Source organism: Desmodus rotundus, chromosome 8 (assembly GCF_022682495.2).
Source record: "Desmodus rotundus isolate HL8 chromosome 8, HLdesRot8A.1, whole genome shotgun sequence".
In the NCBI taxonomy this organism is placed as follows: Eukaryota; Metazoa; Chordata; class Mammalia; order Chiroptera; family Phyllostomidae; genus Desmodus; species Desmodus rotundus.
Window position 1 is genome coordinate 25,385,886 of NC_071394.1, and position 24,419 is coordinate 25,410,304.

A 24,419-nucleotide genomic window follows, 5' to 3' on the forward strand; every position below is an offset into this window, starting at 1 on the left:
CACAACCCTTAAGTTAGCACTGAGACACCTGGTGCCTTTCTCCAGACTTGTCAGTGCCACTCACTAATCTTTGTGAGCACTACCTTCTGGTTCCATCGAAAGAATGTACACATTCTCCCACGCCTGAGATAACCTTCACCTTGTGCCCAGGAGTCTCCCATGCGATTATTCAGAGCTCTGTGCAGGGCACTGCCTCCTCAGAGAAGCCTTCCCTACAGTCACAGTGTCCGTCCCCATACTGTGCGTGCCTTCCTCAACACTTGGATGACATGTAATCACGGAGTCACTCATCACTCTTGTCCTAACAGACTATTAGCCCCTGCAGGGAAGGGGCAATGAATGATCCATCCATCAACTGGACTCAGCAGTTGTCTTGTGAATTCAAATACCAAATAGTTTCAAAAGTCACATTACCTCTACGGCCATGATGATAATAGCAGCTTTCTTTTTGATTGTTGAATTGGCAGGAAGATTTATTAAAGAATGTACACCCATTCCAAGGCTACTAATAGGTGGAAGATCAAGCCAATCAGGATCCCTTATTCCTCCCATGCAATCTTTGGCCATTGGGTAGATAGTACCATTTCCATCTCGAAGAATAATAGGAGACTCCTATAAGCAGAGAGGAAATAATAAAATTTGCTTCCAGTCAAAACTGTATCTCTGATTTTTACAATAGTTACATATTTATTTACTTAGTTTTATATATATGTTAGTTAGTAATGAGGACCAAGAAACCTAGTATTCAAATGTGCTGAAAATTCTAAATTCCTCGATAGTTAATAATAAGCAAACTAGAGCCATTTGCTTCCCCAAAATGACAATGTTGTCATGTCACTTTTCAAAAGCAAAAAATGCCTCTGTACCTGTCCAGCAGTGAAAATGGCTACATTCCTCTCATTCTGCCCAAGGAAAGCAATGCTGCTTGTAGGGAAATTATTCTCCTGTTCTGCTTTTCCTGTAGCAAGATCAAAGATACAGTACCGTACCCAATTTCCAGTCTTCAAGACAGCATGCACACCTTCAGAAACATATAAAAACAGATTATTATATGTCTTTAGTACTCTCTTATAAATACTACCAAATTCTGACTTCTCTGGCCACATTTGTAAATCAATTCCAACAGATACATTTCATTCTATTACATTACATACATTACACGCAGGAAACGAACTGTCAAATGCCTCAAACCACTTTAATCTGTCATTTACTGCATGAGTGTTGAGGAAACAGAGTATGCCAGTTGAAAAACTTAAAGAATCTTTACCTTTAGAATCTACATTCACTGCTAATATTTCTGTTTTTTCAGGTATGCAAAGCTTTTTAGGAGTCCTTTGGAAACAGTCAGGAACTTTTGGTGTTCCACCGGTTTTGACAACCTAAATGACACAAAAGGAATTTTGCTCTCCAATTCCATAGCATCTGCAAGGAGCCAGTCCCAAGATCCTCCCGCCTCTAAGTGAGCCCTCTACACTTACCTGCAGCTCATCGATTCTGAGTAACCTACAATCCTGAAGGAGAGAAGAAGGGTCCGCATCGGAACCAGAGCTGCTCTGACAGTTTGTATTACTGGACGTTCCTGGAAATTTGACAGCAACATAGGCACCATCCACTTTTAGCACCTAGAAATACAGGCAAATATGCTAAATATTAATAATGTATGTGGAATCAATATGCAAATGGTTTTCACTGAATTGATTTAACACTGAGGAATTCAATTCTTTTTGAGTGTTTCTTCAATCATCACCAGTTTATTAAATTAACACGAACAGACCCACCAAAGCTTTGTTGTTACTGTCTCCTATTCAAGGCTTATTTTGTAGAGAAAAACTATCCCCCACAGCCAATGATTATGGTCTGTGGATGTTTAGCAATCAGCTGAAAAAATTAAGTAGACTCCACAAAATCCTCACACCATCCCTCTTTAATAGTTTAGAGCCCTGCTATGAAAAAGAAATTCTGCAATGATGGTTACATTCCATACTCCCATTGTCCAATATGACGGCCATTAGCGGCTCGAAAAGGAGCCGATGTCACTGAGGAGCTTGTTTTAATGGTACTTAATTTTACTAAAATTAATTACCCACATGTACAGCTAGGGGCTACCATACTGGACAACACAGGTATACAGTCAATAATGCAAAGAAAAACAAGCACAGGACTGGAAACCAGAATATCTGAGTCCCACCTCTGCTACTTACTGCTTTTGATTTTGAGCCAGAAGAAAATACCTGCCCAGAAACTACAGTTCCACCTTGACAATCAAATGTAACAGAGTATGAAAAAGATCTTTGTGAAGTGCAGAGCGTGGTGTGTCTACTCTTTCCTTTAAGTACAAATGAAAGACCATGACATTTCAGAAATTAATGAGCAATCAGGAAAACCTTTACTTTGCAGATATTCTACAACTATATATCCATTTTGGTTTAAGTGTATGTGGAGAGAAAGGTGAAATTACAGGCATTCCAGCTGACACAGTCTACTAACTTGGTTTCCTAGAAGGTAAGATGTTCTCCAGAAAGCAGGGAAGAGAAGGTCAAAGGTGACTTACAGGATGAGACATGTAAATGCTATGGAAGATGAACTCCATTAGAACTGTCTCATAGTTCCAAAGGATGGACTATATCAAGAAGTAATACATGTATCTCCTTGCAGCTTTTCTGCAAATCTAAAATTATTCCAAAATAACATCTTTTTAAAAAAGCAACATAGCAAAAATGCTCAAAGAGGCATAGTAACGGCTTGTTCATGTGATGCACAAAGGGGAGACCTGCATCAGATGAAGGGATGGGACTTAAAGAGATCGTGGAGGGTGGGACACAGGGCAGCTTTGAAGGAGGAGCTGATAAACACTCACCAACCACACATCTTGGACAACAATGCCATTACAGTTCTGTCAGTAATTAATGCTTAGATACTCCGAACACACCTTGCCAACAGGAACATTCTTAACGTCTTCCACAAAAACGACTTCCCGAAGAGACCACTGCTCCTCGTTCACCTTCTCCTCCTCTTTGGGGGCCGGGGTGGACCGCCGACGTTCTTAGACAACAACAGAAGGGTAAGTGCCGAAAAGAGAGTGCGAAAGAGACTTTACACATTTCATCTAGATACGTGAAAACTCGTTGTCAAGGGATACGTAATCGAGATAGCTGAATAAAAATCTGGTGGACTAGAGCTTTATAAATTGAGGTCTTATGACCAACTTCCACTTACTAATGAATTCAGAGTGAAAACTAGCCCTAGCTAGTTTCCTGGTTACTAGGGTTACTGTTACTTTACAGTAATCTTCTCAGCAATGCTGGCAGATAGCTACCTAGTGGCAGTTACTTCCGTCTACTACTGCCAACACATTTTACTTACTGTAAAAAATTATAATGCTCAAACACAACAGGAATAGCCAACACTGTAAATAATACCTTTTCATTCAAATAAAGCTGCATACACACACAAAAAATCAAACCAGTTGAAACACAATTTATATAAAAAGGTATTAAAAATGGGAGGAGCTGCCCACAGGCAGCGGCGTGCCCGGCGCACACGGCACGGAACACTTACTGTACGGCATGGACGCGCTGCTGGCGATGGAGGACGCGTCACTGCAGGTGGATGCCGGGGACGGCGGAGGGCCCATCTCCGTCTTCACTGGCTCCTGCTTACTTTCGGGCCTGAGATGAGAAACAAGATTTTCCCCGTAATTAGAAAAACGAAGTATTAGGAACTTGTCAAATGGTTTATTTTTAAATCTCAATTTTTTTCTTACATAAGGGAATGCAGTATTAGAAACTTGAACAAAGCAGTTTATTTTTAGGACTCAAGGCACCGAAAAAGGCACACATTGCATACTTTACATTTTTAGTCCTGTTTTAAAATAGGAAAGAAATATACCACACAAAGTTATCAACGACTTGGAATAATGCTTCAGACAAGCCATATCGAGGAGTAACAATGAAAGCTGCGCTCGATTTATCCACACGGCTTCTCATAAGCCTCTTGAGCAAACAAGCTGCGCATTTCAGCGAACCCTACTGGGACACAGCAATGTAACTGAAAAAACAAACAGGTAAAGGCAAAGAAACGACAAAGCCCACTAGATCGTTAATTCCGTGGAGTTCAGAGGAGGAACTCTACTCATCATGGTTTACCAAAATTTATTCTTGAACCACCCAGTGATGAAGCATCACCTGCTAAAACTAAAATGAGAAATTACAGGATTAACAGACTAGTTATTCATTAATTATACTTAAGAAAATGACTGCAGCCAACTACACAATATTCCGCAGAGGGTAAAAACAAATATTTTTATTCACTAAAGGGCAGAAGTCAATTTTTAGTCAGAAATGTATTATACAGGGATCAGCCTGGTGTGTATTACAACCAGGATATTCATCTTAACCTAACCCTCATCTCCTTCCCTCCCCCTGGAACTTCACCTGAGTTCAGAAACAGTCCACAGAAAACCAGTATTATTTTCACCAGCATGTTAGCCAGGCACCCATGCACAGCTGCTCAGGCAAATCTGAGGTGCGGAAGCCAAGGGGTCCCGACTAGCCATTAGCATGCCTTTAAAGTGAGTGCTTTCAATGACTTGCAAAGAAGAGTAACTGACATGAAAATTACCTTCTTAGCATTTCATTTCACTTAGTTCTTTCACTAAATTAATATAGATGGCAAATTTCAAGACCTTGAACAACTTCATAAGTACAGGATTTAAAAAGCATACTCTGTTGTAATCTCATTTAAACTATTTATGCACACCAAAAATATCTGAAACACTCTTTACAAAGTTTCATAAAAAAAGAAAATGTATTTTGTTACTTCTATTTTTAGGTTAAAAAAATCAATGAAATTAGGGAGAAAATCCTGAGCACTAAAAACAAAACAAAACAAAACTTTAATTAGACATAAATTACAATAGCTTTGGCATTTTGTTTTTTACTTTTTAAAAAAATTATTTTATTGTTATTCAGTTATAGTTGTCTGCATTTTCCCCCCACCCCAACCAAACCAAACCCACCTCCCTCCCCTGCTTCCACCCTCCCCCTTGGTTTTGTCCATGTGTCCTTTATAGTAGTTCCTGAAAACCCTTCTCCCCACTGTCCCCTCCCCCCTCCCCCCTGGCTATTGTTAGATTGTTCTTAACTTCAATGTCTCTGGTTATATTTTGTTTGCTTTTTTCTTTTGTTGATTATGTTCCAGTTAAAGGTGAGAGCATATGGCATTTGCTTTGGCTTTTTAAAGATTCTTTTTTAAGTTATTTAATGGTAATTAATCCCTGTGTTTCAGAATTTCAATTTGCATTTTTAACATTAAGAGGAGTAACAGCAGCAATAGTAGTAAATTTATATTTGTTCCAGTAAACTAAAAAATTTTGTAACTTTAAAAACCTTTACGTATAGTAAAACCCCAGTCATTTAATGTCTTATACATTTAGAAAAAATATACAGCAAAATACTTAAAAATTTTATTTCTAGGATGTGATATTATTCTTCCATATTTCTATAATGGTCACATATTTTTATAAGAATAAGAAAAAAGTTATTTAAAAACTTTTATTTAAGTTTTTAGGTCCATGTACCAAACAATCAAATTATAACACACGTATGTTTAAAGATGAGATGTTTCTAACAGTACACGTATTAAGATCTGTGTATGTGGCTCCCAAACTATAAGCCAGCCCCAGAATGTGGGCTATACACACAATTCAGTGGGATTTCTGTCCACAAGTGCCTCCAGTGTAGGAGTCTGCAAATCCTTCACAGAACTTCCCTCCCCGGCACAATGACCTGTAAAACCTGCCCAATGCCCAGGATGCAGGCAAGACTAGAAACTAAGAGGATTAGAGAGGGGGAGAGGGGGAGAAAGTTGACCTAACACAGGGAGGCTGGACACATTGTTACTGCTATGCAACCCCTGCACAGACAGAACAACAAAACAAAGACAACAGAAGAGACCCACACAACACCCTCATTCTGGCCATTAAACACCAAGAATAACTGTAATATACAAGTAGCAACCAAGCAGTGAACTGTGAATGTTGCCAATTCCCTTCCAAACCCCTGTGGACCCTAACCCATCGTTGGGGCACTTGTCTGAGTCTCTGCACACCTCTAAGTCCCCCTTGGTGACCCCCCTCCTATATAGCACACACTGGAAGGCTGTGTAAAATCGGGATTAGTGAGGGGTGGTACTTACTTAGCTTCAGTAGTTTTGCTAGCTTTGTCCATGCTTTTCAAGCTCTCAGGAGATCTGAGTTGAAATCTACAGCTATCATTCATATTCCACACTGACTCCATTAAGACACCAACTTTAGGAATCCCGGCACTAATCGAAAATGCAACTGCTCCAGCATGATAAAGAGGATTATTTCTCAAGCACACCTGACAAACAAAAGAGAAATCACCATCAAGATGACAAACTAGAAGTTATTTCAAAAATGTATAAAAATAGAATATATGAAAGTATATTGCTTCCTCGGTTTTTCAAATACAATCGCACACGATCAAGAAAGAGGCTGCTGAAGCATTGACTTAAAGGTCTCCATTAAGAAAATGAGCTCCCCAAAGCCGCAGGAACAATTTCGGCACATTTGCTGAAAATTAACTTTAACATTTCAAGCAGCAAATATTCTGACATTCTGCTATAAGGAAACAATAAAAATAGCAGAGAACAAACTAAGATCATTTAAAAAGCGAAACATGAACAAAACAATTTCACGTTTTGTCTGTTTCTTATACTTTGAATTACTGTCTTCCTTAATTTATGACACTATACAGGCTCTGGCACTTCGTATCTATTGATGTTTGTTTCCCTCAGAAGACTGCCGTTTTCTACGGGCCAGAGGCTTCCCTGGATGATATAAGGTTTCTCTTAAATTAAAAGAGTACCTAGACATCAGTGTTAGCAGTTAACTGAGTTCAGGAGTAAACAATGTATAAATTCTCACTGCGGGGGGGGGGGGGGGGGGGAACACCGCAAAACCACTAGCCTGCAAGGTGGCCCTAACAGCAGCTCCAACAGAGATATGAGCATTATTTCTGGAAATCTCTTTTGATTTCTCTAACAGCCCAATGTTACAAACGTCCAATAACTAATGATTATGTGGTACTTGACAGTAGCATATATGAAGATCATGTTTTTTGGTGCTTTATTATTAAAAGATGATTGTACATTTGAGAAGTATGAGAACTGGAAATGCTGTGGCATAAAGTAGCATTTCTAGCAAAGAATAGTTGCATGTTACTAAATGCAGTTCTATAACCTCTAATGAATGGTTTTTAGAAGCTAACTTCTTGAAAATATATGCCCTGCTTTACTGTAACTTAAAGGGAAGTTTCATCCACAAATTTTCAGAAGACTGGTGGGAAGCATAAAGCCTGAAAGAGGACCAATAAGGAAAAGGGCTGTAACTGAAAGGGAAAGGAGGCAAGACACAGAACAGGTTATTTATCAATGCCTTCTGGTAAAAATAAATGCACCTTAAGACAGGGAGGTGTGTATCCAGGGTCTCCCACATAACAAGGCACACAATGAAAATAAAAGTACACCTCAGAGATATTGTGGGTTCTGTTCCATATCACCATCATAAAGTTACTAACGCAGTAAAGCAAGTCACACAATTTTTTGGGTTTCCCACAGCATATAAAAGTCTTTTATACTATATAATATTCTATTTAGTGTGCAATAAATAGCATTGTCTAAAAATATATATATACCTTAGTTTAAAAATACTTTATTGCTAAAACGCTAACTATCACGTGAGCCTGTAGGAGAAATGGTGCTGATAGACTTGCTTGATGCAATTGCCACAAACCTTCCATTTGTTTAAAAAAAACAAAAAACCCCTCAACACAGTGTCTGCAAAGCACAGTAAGACAAGATACGCCTATACATTTCTCTCAACAATTATGATCTGTGAAGTGCAGATGTAGCTGAAAACCTGAAATGACCAACAATTCTTTCTGATGTTAACACATGAATGCTCTCCTTATTCTGTGGTTGTGACTATCTTAAACTTCCATTTTCTACAGCTTCGAAACAAAATCTTAGTTCTACACCAACTATTTTAATATGCTGTTACCTTTCAGCAATTCAGTGCCAAGCTAAATTAGTTTTTCTTCGATATATCTTTAAAGCGTCTGTTCTGCCCTCCCTGTCTATAGTGATGTCATCCTACATGGTAACAAGGCAATTACTAAGATATCCTCTATTACGTGAGTCCAGTGAACACGGAACTTGGAGAACATCAGAAGGCAGGATTTGAACTAAGCAGGAAAAGGGGCACTCCAAGAAAGGAGAGATCTGTCCAAAGCAATGGACATAAATAATGGAGACTGAACAATAATATTCAAAATAGTGGGTAATTGCTGAAAACTTCCTAGTTGGAAGGCCAACAAAGGGATCAGAACAAGACAACCATGAGTAGCACAAAAAATAGCCGCGAACAAAAAGATCAGCTCCATTTAAACTGGTTTTGGAACAAAACTAACAGCTAGCATGGTGACAACCTTTTAGGACACAGAGAACACTGTACAAGTAATACCACTTTGTAGTAAGGAGAAAAAACTGAGTTGAGAGAATGCGCTAGATGAGGAAATTAGCACCACATTATGTAATCAAGATCACATTTGGCTAAGTGTTAGGGATTACAAAGTACTTAAGCATGCACTGCAGCACTTGCTAAAATGAATATAAACGTCAAGTTTTACCCTGAAGATAAACTTCTATGAGAGTCTAATGAATCAGACGTATAACAAGAGCCCTCAAATCTGGGTCTTAGAACCTGTTTTCCCTATTAAACACTACTGAGAACCTAAAAATCTTTTGTTTATGTGGGTCATATCTAGTTGGTTTTTAATATATTAGTAATTAAAACTCAGAATTTTTTAAATATCCATTTAACAGTAACAAACTCCCTGTTAATATAAACAATTTTATGAGAAATAATTATATTTTTTAAAAATCAGCAAGAAAAGTGGCACTGTCTGCATTTTTGCAAATCTCTTAACGTCTGATTTAATAGAAAACAGCTGGATTCCCACGCCTGCTTCTGCATTCAATGTGTTGTGATGCTACTTTGAGTAAAGTATATAAAGACAATTCAGCCTCACACATAGGTAATTAGAGAAAGATGGACTCTGCAGATCCCTGGAAAGGGTGGAGAAGCCAGCTGGGTATTAGAAAAATCACCTTCTGTAAGATACCTAGAGGAGCCTAAATCATCTGAGTCAAAATGCAGAAACTGGTAGAAACATGGGTGATCTGACAGAGCCTCCAGCCTCTTGCTGATCGCGTGCCCAGAGAGCAGCTCAGAGTAACTGACTTGGTCCTAAGAATCACCGGGAACGTGTGTTAAACGACGAGGCCCAGGCACTACCACCACACTAACTGAAGGAACGCGTCAGGTACGAGGCTCCAGGCTCTGAATTTAAGACCAAATGCTTCCTAAAACCAGACAAGGCTGGGAACCCTGCCCCAGGGAAACCTCCTGACACTGGGCCACACTCCACCGTTACTCAACTACTGAAGAGAGACATGTGCCACCTACATGCAACTGGAACCTGGTCCTTTAAATGACATTCATTTGTAAAACTGCTTATCTAGGAGTTACTAACAGGGAAAGAAAGTGATTTTGAAGAGAAAGGACTTCCCCTTAGGACAGGCTGAATTCTAATCACTTACCTGGGTTCCGACAGTAATATTCGGCATCGAAGAAATACCAGCACTAGATTTGGGCTTTTTATTTTTTGCTCTAGCTTTTTCTAACATTTTTTTCCTTTGACTAAAAGGGACTACACCCCTGAGAAGAAAAAGAAGAAAGTGGTCAAATAATCAGCAAACAAGCTCATTAAACAAACCTGAAATTACACACATTACTTAGTCATTTCTGGTGTATTCCTTCTCCAATATTTTTGCTTCAGAATATTAACATGTTCAACTTATACTGAATTATAACTTCATCATAGGTTTAATAGATAACTGGATCCATTTTTATTAAACATTTAGAAATAAAATTTCCAAAAAATGCATCAGCTGGTATTTATTCCAAATAGATATATTTCTTTAGTGGATTTCCCTATGAATTATTTGTGTCAAAGCAAATTTACTGATGCCTTAAAACAACAGAGAATACATTTAAAGTTCCTTTCTAAGAGTAAGGCATAGAATATTCATAAAATGAAATACTTTAATAGCCCTTAAAATGACATTTTAAGTAATGCTATTGAATGAAAAAGTACCCTTTAACCTATGCTTTCAATTATGTAAAAGCGAAGTACACATTTATGTATAGGAAAAACAGAATAAAATACCTCCAAATGTTAACAGTAGTTGTATCTTTGAGCATGTAGGATTATGGGTGATTTTTGTTTCTGCTTTATATTTTTATAAAATTTCCTAATTTTAGTCACTAAGTATGCATTACTTTTATAACGTTTTCTTTTAAGGTACTTTTTTTAATGGTACTTTGCTCTAAAATGAAATTTCCCTCCTTATACCGCATTATCTTTTGCTGACCTTCTCGTGTTGGTACTCCACTACTCAAAGCACCTATTTATGCACACACAGCATTCACCGAGCCCCCTTGTGATACTCACCACCAATATAAACTGTTTTCTAGCTGGGCACAGGTATAAAGGGCACAGCAATGTAAAGAAACTATCCGTTCACCTTGAAGTTCTGAGTAAGTCTGCGCAGTGTGCTCTAATTTAGAAGCCACAGAACTTAAAGTTTCATCCACCCATGTGGCAACCTAAACAATAAAATATTAAAGATTTAAATAAAAATAAGTCATCTTTGCAAAAGAATCGTGGTCAAAACTTAATACTCTATGGACTGGAATTCTAAAATGTTTTGAGACAAATGCTAAAATAATAATAATAATAATAATAATAATAATAATAATAATAAGTAATCCAGAAAAGGTTCTTGATAAGAGTAGAAAGTTAGTTTCTTCACACAAATAAATCAAAATAGCAGTTATTGAATTTACTATTTAATGCCATATAAGGCATTAATCAAAAACAAACATTTGCTCCAAAATTTAAAAAAGAATGACTCTTTTAAAGCCAAATTGATAATATGAGGTATAATATTCATATTTTCTCAATCTATAATGCAATCTCAAGTCACAAGGCTTTTCATCTCTTTTGTCAGCAATTACCTCGAATATTTTTTCCTTCCCTTAAAGTAGAAAGCTACCTTTAGAGTTGAATTGTAAGAGAGATAAACAAGCAACAAGAAGATTACACATTAGATTACAAGTACTTTTTTCCCTTATGTTTATTGTTGACACGATTGCAGATGTCCCCATACTCTTCCTTTTTTTGAATTTTTATTTATTAACTTTATTTTTTTTGAGCAAGAGACAGATTGAGATTTGTTGTCCCACTTAGCCATGCATTGACTGGTTGATTCTTTTATGTGCCCCGATGGGATCAAACCACTCTGACCCAACCGCGCTCCCTGGCCACGGCCTATTGGATTATACTCTACTAAAACAAAGACACTCTGTATTTGTGGATCTAGTCAGAAAGACAGAAAATGAAAAGACAGAAAAGGGAAAAGGAAATCAAGAATTTAAGCATGAAGTGTTCATCGATCAATGAAAGTGTGTCATACCTTGTTATTTTCTGTAGCTACAGTTGCTCTTATGCTATTTGCAGACAGGAGGACTATCTTTTCATTGGTTAGCCCCAAAAATGTTGCTCGTGGATGATGTAATGAAGGATTCTTTGAAAGCATAAGAAAAATGATCACCGTTTTGTATGTCGATATGTAGACCTACTCAATGCAAGATTTAACATAATAAAATACCTGTGCATTTCTGAAAGGCTCAGATTCACTCCACTTCCACTGATAAAGTTCTCCTTTACTGCTAACAGCCAGAAGCTCAGAATATAGAGCTCCAATACAGATGAATTTTGTCCCATCCTACAATGTAAAAATAAATACAATGGTTTAGATACAGTCACTACATAACATGTGGATTAATTATGTGAACACATAAACCACAGCTATGTGAAGTCTGTATTTCAACAGAGCCTGCAAGGCCCTCCACACCATGGCTCATGTCACACTGGCCTTCTTCTTGCTCCTGGATCAGTCCACCAGGACCCTACCATGCCCTTGATCTTTTGTCTTGTTTCTCTGTGACCACTCCCTCCCCTCAACCAAGTCTGCTCAAATGCGACCTTCTCTGGCCACACTGTCTATAAAACCACCACTCGTGTATTTTAGCTCCTTACTCTGCTTTCCTTTTAGTTCACAGCATCTCACAGCTTGACACATCATATTAACTTGTTCACAGTCTATCTCACTGGAACATAAGCTTTGTCTTGTTCAGCCCGGGTCCCCAGTGCTTAGGACAGTGCACACAGGAGGTGAAACAGGGAAGTCCAGGGCCAAAACAGAAGATGCCCTCCCTGTAGGCTCTTCCAAGCTGCTAAAACAAATGTGCATATTGGTTTTTATGGTAAAAGTTTGTTTAGTTTTAAGGCAATGCACACACAACGAGTTCAAATGCAACTAAATCATACAACGCTTGGACAATAAATGTAAATAAACAATTATCAGTGACAATTTTTTGAACGTAAGACCAATGTAATCAGAGCCATGAAGCTACCCAGAAATCACACCGCAACAACTGCCAATGACAGATTTTAGCTTATACTTTGTGCAAAGGTCTGTAAGTAGTCCCTTGGGAATCCTGCCTCCAGGGTATGCTAAACTAGCGGTGTCTTCACAGTTTTCTGTCAGAGTCCGTTCCTGTTTGGTCAGGTGGGTTACAGCACTCTGCTGAAGCTTGTGAAGTCTGCTGAGATTTTCAGTGTAGCCATAACAGGTTATTCCTCACAGTTGTACAAAAAGAAAGTAATTTTAAAATCTATTTTATCAGTACTGGCCAGATCCATTTCCAAGTCATGATGGGAAAGAGACCAAACATGAAATTCTCTAAGTAAGAGACTCCTCTCTTCTCATCCCCATGGGTATCTGAAAATCACTGCCTACTCTCTCCATGACTGCTTCAGCAAATCTTAACATCTCCATCAACACTTCCTTCTCAAGCCCTGGGTTGAAAGAATGATGGAATCAGACCAAGTGAGTCCAAAACCTGGACCCAAAACTTATTAAGTATGTGACTTCAGGCATCTTATGTAATGCCTCTGAACCCACTTCTTCACCTCTAAAATTGGTGTAACAGTAACACTATGGAGATGGGGAGGGTAAAAAAAAAACTGTGACATATACAGGACACAGCACAGAGCCCAGCACATGTAGGGGTCCATCTAATTCCACCACCATTACTCTGCTCCCTGGACTTCATCGCCTACCCACGTGGAAAGCACGAGCTTCCTGAATATTCCCATGTCTACATTTATTTAATAAAAGAACACCCCATCTCAGAGACCAAAGTGTCCTTCTCTCCTATTTAAAGATAACCCACACGCACACACTAGATACAACCCTCTCTTGAAATCCCAACCACCATCCAAGCTAATCTCTCCTTAACCCTGCTCACAGTACAGAGAATCTCCGCTCGGCCTGTTTCACCTAACCAGCTCTCCTCAGTAACTACAACGTTCTTACAACAGGCCTGTCCATGCCCCATGCACTTCATCAATCTACCTTCTCTTTCCTCTACCGGACCCTGCCCACCGTCAGTTCTGAGACCTCGTCTCCCCCTTGATTACAGGTCAAGAGACACTTTGGTCTCATCCCGTGACTACTCTCCACTGGTTTCCCTCCGATTTTCATGCTGTGTTCGCCATCGCCTCTGCCCCACCATGCACTGCCTGTCCCAGATTCTGTCCCCAACGCTTTATTCAAATTATCTTCCACCCTCAGCCTAAGTGACTACCCACTAGGGCACCACGCTTTTAAACACGCAAATCTCCTATCTCTAGGCTAATCTTCAAGAGCTCTGGACGTCTGAAAGCCGGAACAAGGCCAAAACAAATGCATCATCTCCTCACAGCTGCTTCACTTCTGGAGTCCCCGCCTAACTGAATGCCATCCACCACCTACCTACTCTGTGTAAGACAGACACGGGGGAACCTGGGCGCTCTCTTCACCTCCTCTTCTCTCAACAGCCCAGTGACCAGTGAACCGGTGGTGTACTTGTCTCCCCCTCCTCTGTCCCCACTTTGGTGGAGAGCCTCACAATTCCTTTCTATTACAATTCTACCAGTCTCTTAACTGACTCTAGATTTGTCCTATTCCTTCCTGTCTTTCTCCCTCAAGGCCAATAATGTCCGTCTCCTTGAAAACAAAACAAAACCCCACCAATCTCATCCCGTGACTTCTCTGAGAACTCCCCTAACTCCCCCAAACCACATCAGATCTCCTTGGCAAGTTGTCTAGGGCCCTTTGCAGTCTCCCTCCGTCCTGCTCTTCTCCTGCGGCCCACCACACAGCCAGAGTTCTGAATTCTCATTGTTCCCCAAAGACATGGCAACCTTTCAAGACTCTAGGCCCATGCTTGATATGTTTGGAATGTCTTTGTACCTTGGTCAACGCCTACTTAACCTTAAAACTGCTGCTTAAAGGTCATCTGATCTGTGAGTCACTGCCAAACCTCTCAGGTGGTATCAGCCCCCACTCTGATACCCCGAGCACTGGATTCTCACCTTCAGTCTTTACTGCTGACAACATTGTAAACACACCCTGTGGTATGTGAATGTCTGTCTTCCCCCACCGAGTCTCCCGCGGGAGGGTCCACACTGTATTCACCTCTACATTCCCAACCAAGGAACCCAGTGAACAAGTGAATCTAAATTCCAACTTCTTTCAGTGAATTCCTTGCCAGAGCAGTGCGATCCTGAACAAACCACGCCTATGACAAAAACGGTGCACAGGGCCCTCTCAAAACCGACTTCCCCCGACCCCAGAATAAGAAGTCCTCGATGAGCCAGGCGAAAACCTACCACTGTACAGACAAACGTGGACAGATGGCACAACCACCAACCTAAGGAAGACAACGGAAAAATCACCTAATGTTTCTCGCCTGCTTTAGGTAAGTAGTGAAATACAAAACCATAATACACGCAAAGAAACAGTATTTTTAGCTTGCTCATTTCACAAAGCCATAGAAAACAATGCTTTTACTGTTTTAATGAAAGACTGACATCTGCTTCTGAAGAAGTTGGGGGGCCTGCCTCAACCCAACTGGAAAAGTGAACACGCACTGTTTCCTTAAAGATCAGTAGTTTTGCTCTATTTAACAAAAATCAAGACATTAGAGAGTGAATCTAATTAGTAAATTTGCAACTGTCGGAATAACAACAAATGGATCATCAATCAAATTAGAAATTCTTCCCCAAAGAGAGAGGAAAACTTAAAAATACGTTAGAAATTAGCTCACAGCCAAACCTTAAAAGACGGGCAGCAGTAGGCCCAGCAACATGAGCTCCCATCACCCGCATCATCTACGTGCAGAGATTTGTATTTCGAAAAGGTCAGTATTTCTAAGTTTCTATGCCTAAATTTCTCCCCCAAAACTTGGTTTTCACCTGTTTTCCCACTCTCAGCAAATCCTAGCTCTCCTCCCATTAAGCGCCAGCTCCGACAACGACGCGCCAGCTCCGACGACGACGCACCACGCACCGTGGCTGAAATGGACGGGACACGACTGCTGGCTACACTGCAGTGTGATCAGCTGTGCTTATTCACGCCTGATCGCCCTCACCTGTCTACTTTTCCACGTTACATGCACGTCGGCCTTCTTTTCCTGTTTATGACCATTTCTGGTCTTGCTCGTATTTCATTATTAAATTACATCTGTGACACACCTGGCTAACTCTTAGCAGATCCTCCTGGACACGTCCCAGTGTCAATTAAAACCAAGAACAACAAAGACCCCTCCCACCCAATTTCCACCCCCACAACGCTGCAGTGGAAGCAATATGGCCAACGAGTTTGACTAACTGGTTCCAATGTGGAGGCTGCTCCAACAGCTTAAGTAAGGGGCCAAACATGGGGCTATTTCCTCCCACATCATTCAAAGACTCTGAGAATAACACACAACTCTGTAATTCAAAAGGCTGGTAGCGTTAAGTTTCTTATTGTCTCTAGGCTATATGACAACAGACCCAGAATAGCAAGGGATCCCACTCTAAATTAACAGTACTGACTTGCTGAGTCAATTGTGATTCTTCATCACCCACCATATAATTCTCACCGGGCTCTGCTGAGAGCTTACTGAAAAGCAAGCATGCACGCATCCCGTAGATGGAAAGGATTTGGGACACGGCACAAAGTGAAATTTTTACGGTCGGCTTCAGCAGATTTACTTAGCATGAATTTTTGTGTAATTTTTCTTCTTCCCCTCCCTTCAACAGTAATTACTCAGCTCTCATATTTGCACTCTGCTTTGAACAGTCTTTGTTACTACTATAACTGCATTCTTCCCCGTTTAAATAAGTCACTTTAGATTCTTGTTGAAAGTAGGTTGGTATAAATACATACATAGTCACAATTTACACATTCACACAGTTACACATATATAGTTACAATGTACGCATTCAGCAACACAGAACTAGATTTCTAATCTGAGTAAAGTAAATTACAATAAAAAATGACTGAAAAGTGAAAATGGAGTCAATGTTAGATAATCACCTAATGGAAAGATTTCATCTTCTCATCAAAGTGACTGAATTATCAAAGCTATTTAAGGAAATATAAAGGACAATAAGCAAAGAGAAGGCGGGACAGGAATGGGGGAGGGAATAGCATCATAAGAAAGTTGGTATTTTGGGTAATACTATTCAGAAACCAGTGTAAACATGGCTAGTTTATACATCAGGGACTTGGACTTAAAGGCACACACTTAGACACTCCCTCCACTTCTTATTTTGGTACATACAGGCTGTCTTTTAATGTCTTATTATGCTAAATTATAATTGTAATTAAATGTTTCCCTCACTTGAATTCTAATACAGTCAGAAAGGGGGCATGTTTATATCCTTTCAGCTTGTGCCCAATTCTCTACTAACAGAGAACCTGGCGCACAAAATACTCCTGCCACATGAACTACTTGGAATGCCCAAAGCCACTCCCTGCCATGACCTTCAGAAACTTCCTGTTCTCTTGGTGGAACAGGACTCTGCAAGAACCTTGCTCTTTACACTTTACATGTACTAATTCATTTAATTCTCATGACAATCCTGTAAGGTCAAAACCATTATCATCCTCATCTTACAGACAAAAAAACAAAGGCCCATTTAAATGTGACAAGGCCACACAGCTATTAAGTGGCAGAGCCAGGGTATCAAATCCAGCAGTCTGGCTCCAAAGTCCACACTCTTAGTAATTCCTTTGTGAGGCCTCCTGCGACTCCCCATAGCTTCTCGTACCTAATTTCATTACTGCATCTACTTGAAAAGTATTAATACCATTTTTCTGCCTTCCTACAAAATTCTCACCCTAACACTAACACCTAAGCAAATGGCCTAACACACAGCATGCATTTAATCAAGGCTACTAAAATAATACTGATTTAATTACCCTCCCAGCTCTGTCTTCATGGAGCTTTCTTTCGGCATCCCTGTGATAAATTCCAATTATGCTTTTACACTAGTTTTGACATTTAACTCAAAGAATAATTCATGGAAATACTTAAAGTTTAAGGTTATCTCAAATATTTTCAAGTTCAAGACTATACCGCAAGGCCTTAAAGAGAACATTCCACCATTTACAAGGTTTACCAGCCTACAAGACGGTGAGACTGTGAGGAAGTGGCTGTTCCTCTACATGGGAGGTGAGGAAGGAAGTCAGTACTAATCCAATAATACACCAGTGGAACTGCACCCTCACTAAAAGGAAGAATGAAGAGAGCTTTGGGTGCTAACCAAGCTTACAGTCTAAAAATACTAAATTAGGTCATTGCTGATATTAAGCTGGGATGCGTATTTTTAGAGAAAGACTACCCCCGAGAGGACATGCTGTACCTCTCCACCCTCGATGGAGCCTTCCCCCCAAACCTTCTACTCCTCAGGAATCACTGTCCCTATTCTGGAGGACCAATACGGTACCGCGTATTGCCTGTTCCTCCCTGTGGTATTTATCCCATTCTTCTGTACAACAGTTTTGCATGTTGTCCAAAAGTCACCTGAAGGCAGGGTCTTTTCACCCTTGAATAAACTACATTCTCTTTCTGAATGTAGCATTCGGCCCTGCAAACAAGCATCCACTGGTATTTGTTAATAACTGTAATGTTTAATAGTTTAATTAGGCTTAAGCTGTTTCCCTGAATTGAAATTTTTGATGTCTAAATTTCAATCATAAACTAAAAAAAAGTTATTTTCCAATAATAATATTTTAAATTAGGTGTTTAATAGGAAAAGAATGTCCAGCCAGGATACCTTGTTTCACAAACTGCTACTCCTCCTGAGTCAATGTCTAAACAAACCAAGGAAATAAACCAAGTAAGGTCTGTGCAGTGTCCAGATTTCGTGATGTACTTAGTAACTATCTCTGAACACAAGAGACCTAAAAACACGCCTCTCGGTAAAGGCAAATATACTGGCTAAATGTAACAGTGGGTACACTGGCCAGGGAAAAAGCTTGCTAAACTTGTGCTATTCAAAACCCTTTCATTAATCAAAAATAATAAATGATAAAGGGGCCTAGACTAACATATATGCAATGGCACTATTAAAATAAGATTCGTGAGTCTTCTGTGGCTGCCTGACAATATGCAGACACAGCCCTAACATGGTCCAGGCAAGGAAAGAGGAAACACAGAACAGTGAACTACATAAACGTAAGCCCAATGGGTTAAACCCCCTTCTACCACTGGGAATGAAGGTAGAACTTTGGAAATTTCTAGTTTTATAGAAATAAGTAAAAGAATTCAAGTCAGGGAAAGTCTGTCAGCTGCCAAAGAAACCAAAATAACCTTTTGCTTACAAAGAAACTGATTAAAATTCATGTTCCTTCTTGTACTCAAGTTTTCTACATGAGCTGAATATAGAGGAAAATAAATGAACTATGTCAAGATTCACAATAACTATGAAAAATAAACAAATTCAGAAAGTTAGATATTTTCCTTTTGTATCCCAAACCCAGATTCAACTTCAAAGAAAAAAAATCCTTATCAGAATCTCCTTATTTGCTAGAGATTAACCTCAAAGTTCTTTTACTTCACTTCTACTTATGAAAATTTCCTACCCAACTGACTCTGGAAATAAGAAAGCAGCACCAAAAGAGAGCGGTGAAAATCAGGGCTTCCTACAGGGTCCTCTGAAGATGAATTACCCATCACGTAATACAATGAAACCTACACACCACGAATAGGAGGCATCAACTCTATCTCACTTGTGGCAGTGATGGATTCTTAAAGATTCAAATCATCTTTAACATCTTGGATGCTTTCTAGAGGCCAGTCATTGTACATCTTCTCAGGATGCAGAGCAGAACTCTTCCAGTCCATTCCTGTTCAGCCTGTTTTGTCTCCCACAGCATTTAGAACAAAGAGCCTGTCGGAATTCACTGCTATCAAAAGAGATGGCTAACTAATCAAAGACACACAGAGCCCTAATCTTGCCCTGACACACTCGCTTGTATACAAATGACCACAAACGTGCCCTGCAGAAACTGGGGTCCACGTGACCTTACAAAACAAATCACACCAGAGATACACCATCAATTACTGGTGTAATTAGCACCACCAGAGAAGAAGTCTTAAAACATAATGCTGATGTATTTATCTGAACTACCGTTCCAATTTCTCTGATTTATTTCAAGTGGAAAAAAATGGCACCAATGAAACATCTCACTAATGGGACGCATGTAGTGCCAAATAAAAATGCTCTGTCTATATTTTAAACAACAAAAATTTATAGCTATGTGTATGTGTGTTTTTTATTAACAGTGTATAAAAATTTAAAATAAAACAGAAACCTTGGGGGGAGGGAGGTGGTTGCCAGGATCTATTTAAATGGAAAGGATGGGGATTGTTTTCCAAATACCTTATCAGGCCACCACTGCAAATCTTCTCCCAGAGATACTGGACTTTGAACAGGTGTATTCTTCTTATCCAGGTTTGGCTCTCCTTCCTTGCTGGTAGAGCCCCTTTCATTATCAAATGAGGCTCCATCAAGCCACCTTCGTTCACGTAAACGTAAAACGGACTCACGTTCACGCAACAGCTCAGAGTCTCTCTCTAAGGGAAGAAGGAGAACTGGTATGCAATTGGGTCACACCAGTGGGATAAAAGTAAGCCACTCTCTAGTAAAGACCCTTCAGGAGGCAACGAACAGCAGTTTATCTACTCACAAAATTCCACGTATATGTATTTCTAATAAGCCTGACATGCAACATTCAAAACATTAACTCTTTCAAGTGAATGTATAAACATTACAAACTAGCAATTTTAAGAACTATGTAGAGGCAGACTTTTCTGAATTCCAACTTCATGTTTTTAGAACAGAATTACTTTATTTTATACTGGGCTTTGAATTTTTTAAGTGGAGTTTAAAATTTCTGGCTTTCATTAAAAATGGTTACCACAAGTTTTTATTTATCTTTTAGAAAATGTGCACAAATTAGAATTTCAACGTTGGATGTATTTGTAAACCAACAGTATCTGTTACAATGAAGTCTATTATTTAAAAAAAAAAAAACAAACCCTGCACATACAGGAAAAAAGTTGAAATGGTTAAATCCATTAACATTAACTATAAAACTTTTGATAATCCAAGCCCTTGTTTACAGCAATTTTATAGGCTAGATTTTTATGCATAAGTCTTATATAAAAATTTTTGAGAAACCAGACAGGACTTTATTTTTTTCTTTTAAGAATTTTTATAGAAAGATTTCTTTACAAAACTGCTTACCCTGCAACTGGCTACAAATTCTATACAGCCAGTTTTTTTGCAGTTTGCTCACACATTATTTTTTTAAATAGGTAATCAAAATAAACTTTCCAAGATTTTGATATTAAGGATTAAAACCAACATTAAAGTTGAACCATATGAAACTGCCATTAATGCAGGCCAAAACCCAGCAAGCACCAGCAATTTTATATGGCTCAAACTAAAAGTAACGCCTACTACATAGAATGACCTAAGAAAAAACAAAAGGGAGAAATTTAGAAGGAGTTATTTGTGTTAGATACTGAATATTTGAAAACGCAACATTTGATGCATTTAAGGCAGTAAAGTGTGCACTTCTTTTAAAAAATTTAAAGTTATTACATAATAGGTTCAGTATGTTAAAAGATCATAGGTTTGTTGTTTTAAAACTGTTTTTAAGTACCAGATATTTGCAATAAGGTCTTAATATAATATGGCATCTTTTTCATTTTACTAATGATTAGTAAATAATATAGCTGATTGTTATTGAGTCAAGCAGTTTTACATTCGGGAAAGAATTGCCTTAACAAAATTAAAATGCAAACTAAATCTATACCAACACAGATATAGAAAGTCTTATGTTTATATGATTTCTAAATCTTCTCTCTAACCTCTCCTATATTCTCTAAAATAGCATTTTAATAAGCTAAACATTTCTATATGTTTATTATTGGCCAATCCCATTCTAAGAAGTTCCTTTCACTCTCCCATTTAACCAAGATTTCAAATTAATAACCACTTTATTTTAATCGAATAAACTGAAGAGACTTGTTTTCTGAATGCTGCATGTCACTATAAAGTAGAATTCTGCTTTTAGTTCAGAATCCATAATACTTTTTAAAAATATAGTTAGGTAAGTCATAATCCTTGATGAGTATTCCGCAATATAGATGAGATCATCTCTGAAGTATTGTGGCTCTTCAAAAATCAAAAATAACTAGTTTTAATGCCAGAGCATCCAAAAACACTAGTAATTAATGATTTCATCTACAGTAATATTTAAAGTTCAAATACAGTAAATTTTACCACTTTCTCTCCATACAACCAGCCAATGATCGCAAAGAAATAACTGCAAAATTACCTCGAGATGAGCCTAGCCTGGAAAGTGATGAGCGACGAAACGAAGGGTAACCAAAATAGCTGATGTCTTCAGAAAACATGGCGTCTGCATCAATGATGACACTCGGGTGGGCAGAGTGAATGTCGGCATCAAGAAGAGACATAAGATCCTCTACAAACAGAAACAAATAAAAATGAAGCGGACACAGAGAAAACATCTGCAGACCACTGAAAGATTTCTGCAAGTTAAAACAGACTGAAATCCGGAACTGACTGACACAGCCTGAGGAAAAAAAGCAGTAACTACCTAGGAGTGAACACACTTAACAAATATTTCAAGGAACATCAAATGCATGTCTGTTGCTTGTGCTGCCCATTAAAAAGTTATAAGAAAATAAGATCTCTATTAAGATAATTGTGACATCAGAGGTATTACAGTCTCAATTTAAGTGCAATTAAGACGTATTCCGTAATAAAGGCATCAAAAAACAAAATTCCAGTCATTTCTCAGCCAGTGATAAAGCCACACACAGACATCCATTTCTTTACACAGGACAAAACACAGGACCACTGAGCAAAGACATGTCCCCATTTTCCCATAAAAAGAATTTTGTAATCAAAAACCACTACGGTGAGAAGTATCTGCCACCTTGGAAGTCAAAGCCAGACCATTCATTGCACTTTAAAATTCCATCCCCAGTTTAAAAAGTCTCGCCCTCCAGAGATGAGAAAAGCACGATGGCGATCCACCAACCTCCAGGCAAGTAAGATTCACTGGCGGTGTCATCCCCGTCATCTCCATCTTCATCATCCCGGCTAAGTAAGTTATTTACAGCAAGGTTTACATCAAGATTTGTCCGCTGAAGTTCCCGAATTATGACGCTTCTGGATTTACCTTGTAAAACAACTTGGGCCTGAAATAAAAAAAATATAAAAGAGTGCTATGCTAATTCTCTTTTGATTAAATTCTTTCTCGAAATCATCTTCCTAGGGTTAATATAGGAAAGCAGTGATAGGAACCCTGACTACAGCCCATTATAATATTCAATCCCATTAAACCTCACCCTGCCCTGTGCCTTAGGTTCAGTGCTCTACACGGTCCATACCTGCGAAATCAGCTCCTCTGGGATGACAGACGCGGGAATAACCGGCTGGGGCTGACTGCCCAAAAGCCCGGACCCTCGGTCCCGCCCTGTCCGAATCACTCGGGTCTGTCGACGGGAATCTCGAGCTCCAGCTGATGACCTCCCGGAGGACCCTCCTCCACTCCCACCTACTCCAGAACTCCAGCGACTTCTAAATATTGGAGAATTTATAGAGTTATCGTTTTTATACAATCATTCTGAAAAGATCACTTCAAATGTCATTTTCATTCTCTTAAGCTAAGATGAAGCTATTTGTCTGATAGTGGAACTGAGCTTTAAAATAACACTTCTAATTTTTTTTAATGTTTATGTATAAAATCACTTTTTAGAAAGATAAGTATCATACTTTTGCACCTTTTAAAATATTTTTTAAAAACATACACATACTGCCCTTGCTGGGTGGCTCAGTTGGTTGGAGCATCGTCCCATACACCAAAAGGCTGTGAGTTAGATCCCTGCTCAGGGCACACACATAAGTTGCCCGTTCTATCTGCAGTTAGGGTGCATAGGGGAGGCAACCAATGATGTTTCTCTCTCCTCCCCTGCCCTCCCTCCTACCCCCCTTCCCTCTTTCTCTCTCTCTGAAATCAATGAGCATATCCTCAGGTGAGAACTTACAAAATAGTAACTAAAATTTTAAAAAGATCCACAAACCAAGTGTTTCTACTGACAACTCTAAAATGAGTTATACTGTACATCTCACCTCTGCTTAAAAAGACCCACCAGACGTAACTACCAACACCGTTACACAAAAAGTAAAATTCAGAGTTTAGAACTCGAAGTGCTTTGCATGGAATAAAATATTCATTTGCAAAGGTAACATATTGTTCGTTAATATTCAGTACTATTAACCAATTTGACCAAGGATAACCTATTCCTTAAAACATTTGTTAATTTAAAAAAATTTTTATTGATTGATTTTAGAGAGAGAGAAAGGGAGAGCAGGGAGATACACAAGGAGGGAGGGATGGTGCGAGAGGGAGAAACATCGACTTGTTGTTCCATTTATTTACGCACTCATTGGTTGATTCTTGTCTGTGCCCTGACTGGGGATCCAACCTGGAACCTTGGCGTATGGGAACAACACTCCAAGCAACTGAACCACCCAGCCAGGGACTAATTTTTTCTTTTCTTTTATTTTTTAATTAGTGACTTTTTTAAAGTACTTTTTTTAAAAAAATGATTTTATTTATTTATTTTTAGAGAGAGGGTAAGGAAGGGAGAATGAGAGGGAGAGAAACATCAGTGTGTGGTTGCCTCTTACATGTCCCCCACTGGGGACCTGGTCTGCAACCCAGGCATGTGCCCTTGCTGGGAATCGAACCAGAGACCTTTTGGTTTGCAGGCAGGCACTCAATCCACT

The 24,419-nt window shown here is 39.1% G+C and overlaps 1 protein-coding gene across 5 annotated transcripts in view; it reads right to left on the bottom strand.

Annotated features, from left to right (window-relative positions):
- Positions 1 to 24,419, bottom strand: part of UBR5 (ubiquitin protein ligase E3 component n-recognin 5) — a 118,268-nt gene that overhangs the window by 51,189 nt on the left and 42,660 nt on the right. For 4 of the 5 annotated variants that reach the window (XM_045181538.3, XM_024572143.4, XM_024572146.4 and 1 more), the window contains exons 6-20: positions 23,018 to 23,207; positions 22,666 to 22,825; positions 21,934 to 22,083; positions 19,968 to 20,179; positions 11,815 to 11,931; positions 11,620 to 11,730; positions 10,596 to 10,750; positions 9,682 to 9,799; positions 6,196 to 6,380; positions 3,559 to 3,668; positions 2,930 to 3,042; positions 1,479 to 1,622; positions 1,268 to 1,379; positions 867 to 1,021; positions 415 to 612 (exon numbers count right to left, since the gene is read on the bottom strand). In XM_045181538.3, coding sequence (XP_045037473.2) covers positions 415 to 612; positions 867 to 1,021; positions 1,268 to 1,379; positions 1,479 to 1,622; positions 2,930 to 3,042; positions 3,559 to 3,668; positions 6,196 to 6,380; positions 9,682 to 9,799; positions 10,596 to 10,750; positions 11,620 to 11,730; positions 11,815 to 11,931; positions 19,968 to 20,179; positions 21,934 to 22,083; positions 22,666 to 22,825; positions 23,018 to 23,207 — 2,230 coding nt within the window. The remainder of the gene's footprint in view (positions 1 to 414; positions 613 to 866; positions 1,022 to 1,267; positions 1,380 to 1,478; positions 1,623 to 2,929; positions 3,043 to 3,558; positions 3,669 to 6,195; positions 6,381 to 9,681; positions 9,800 to 10,595; positions 10,751 to 11,619; positions 11,731 to 11,814; positions 11,932 to 19,967; positions 20,180 to 21,933; positions 22,084 to 22,665; positions 22,826 to 23,017; positions 23,208 to 24,419) is intronic. The other variant, XM_024572144.4, reaches the window with a different exon arrangement.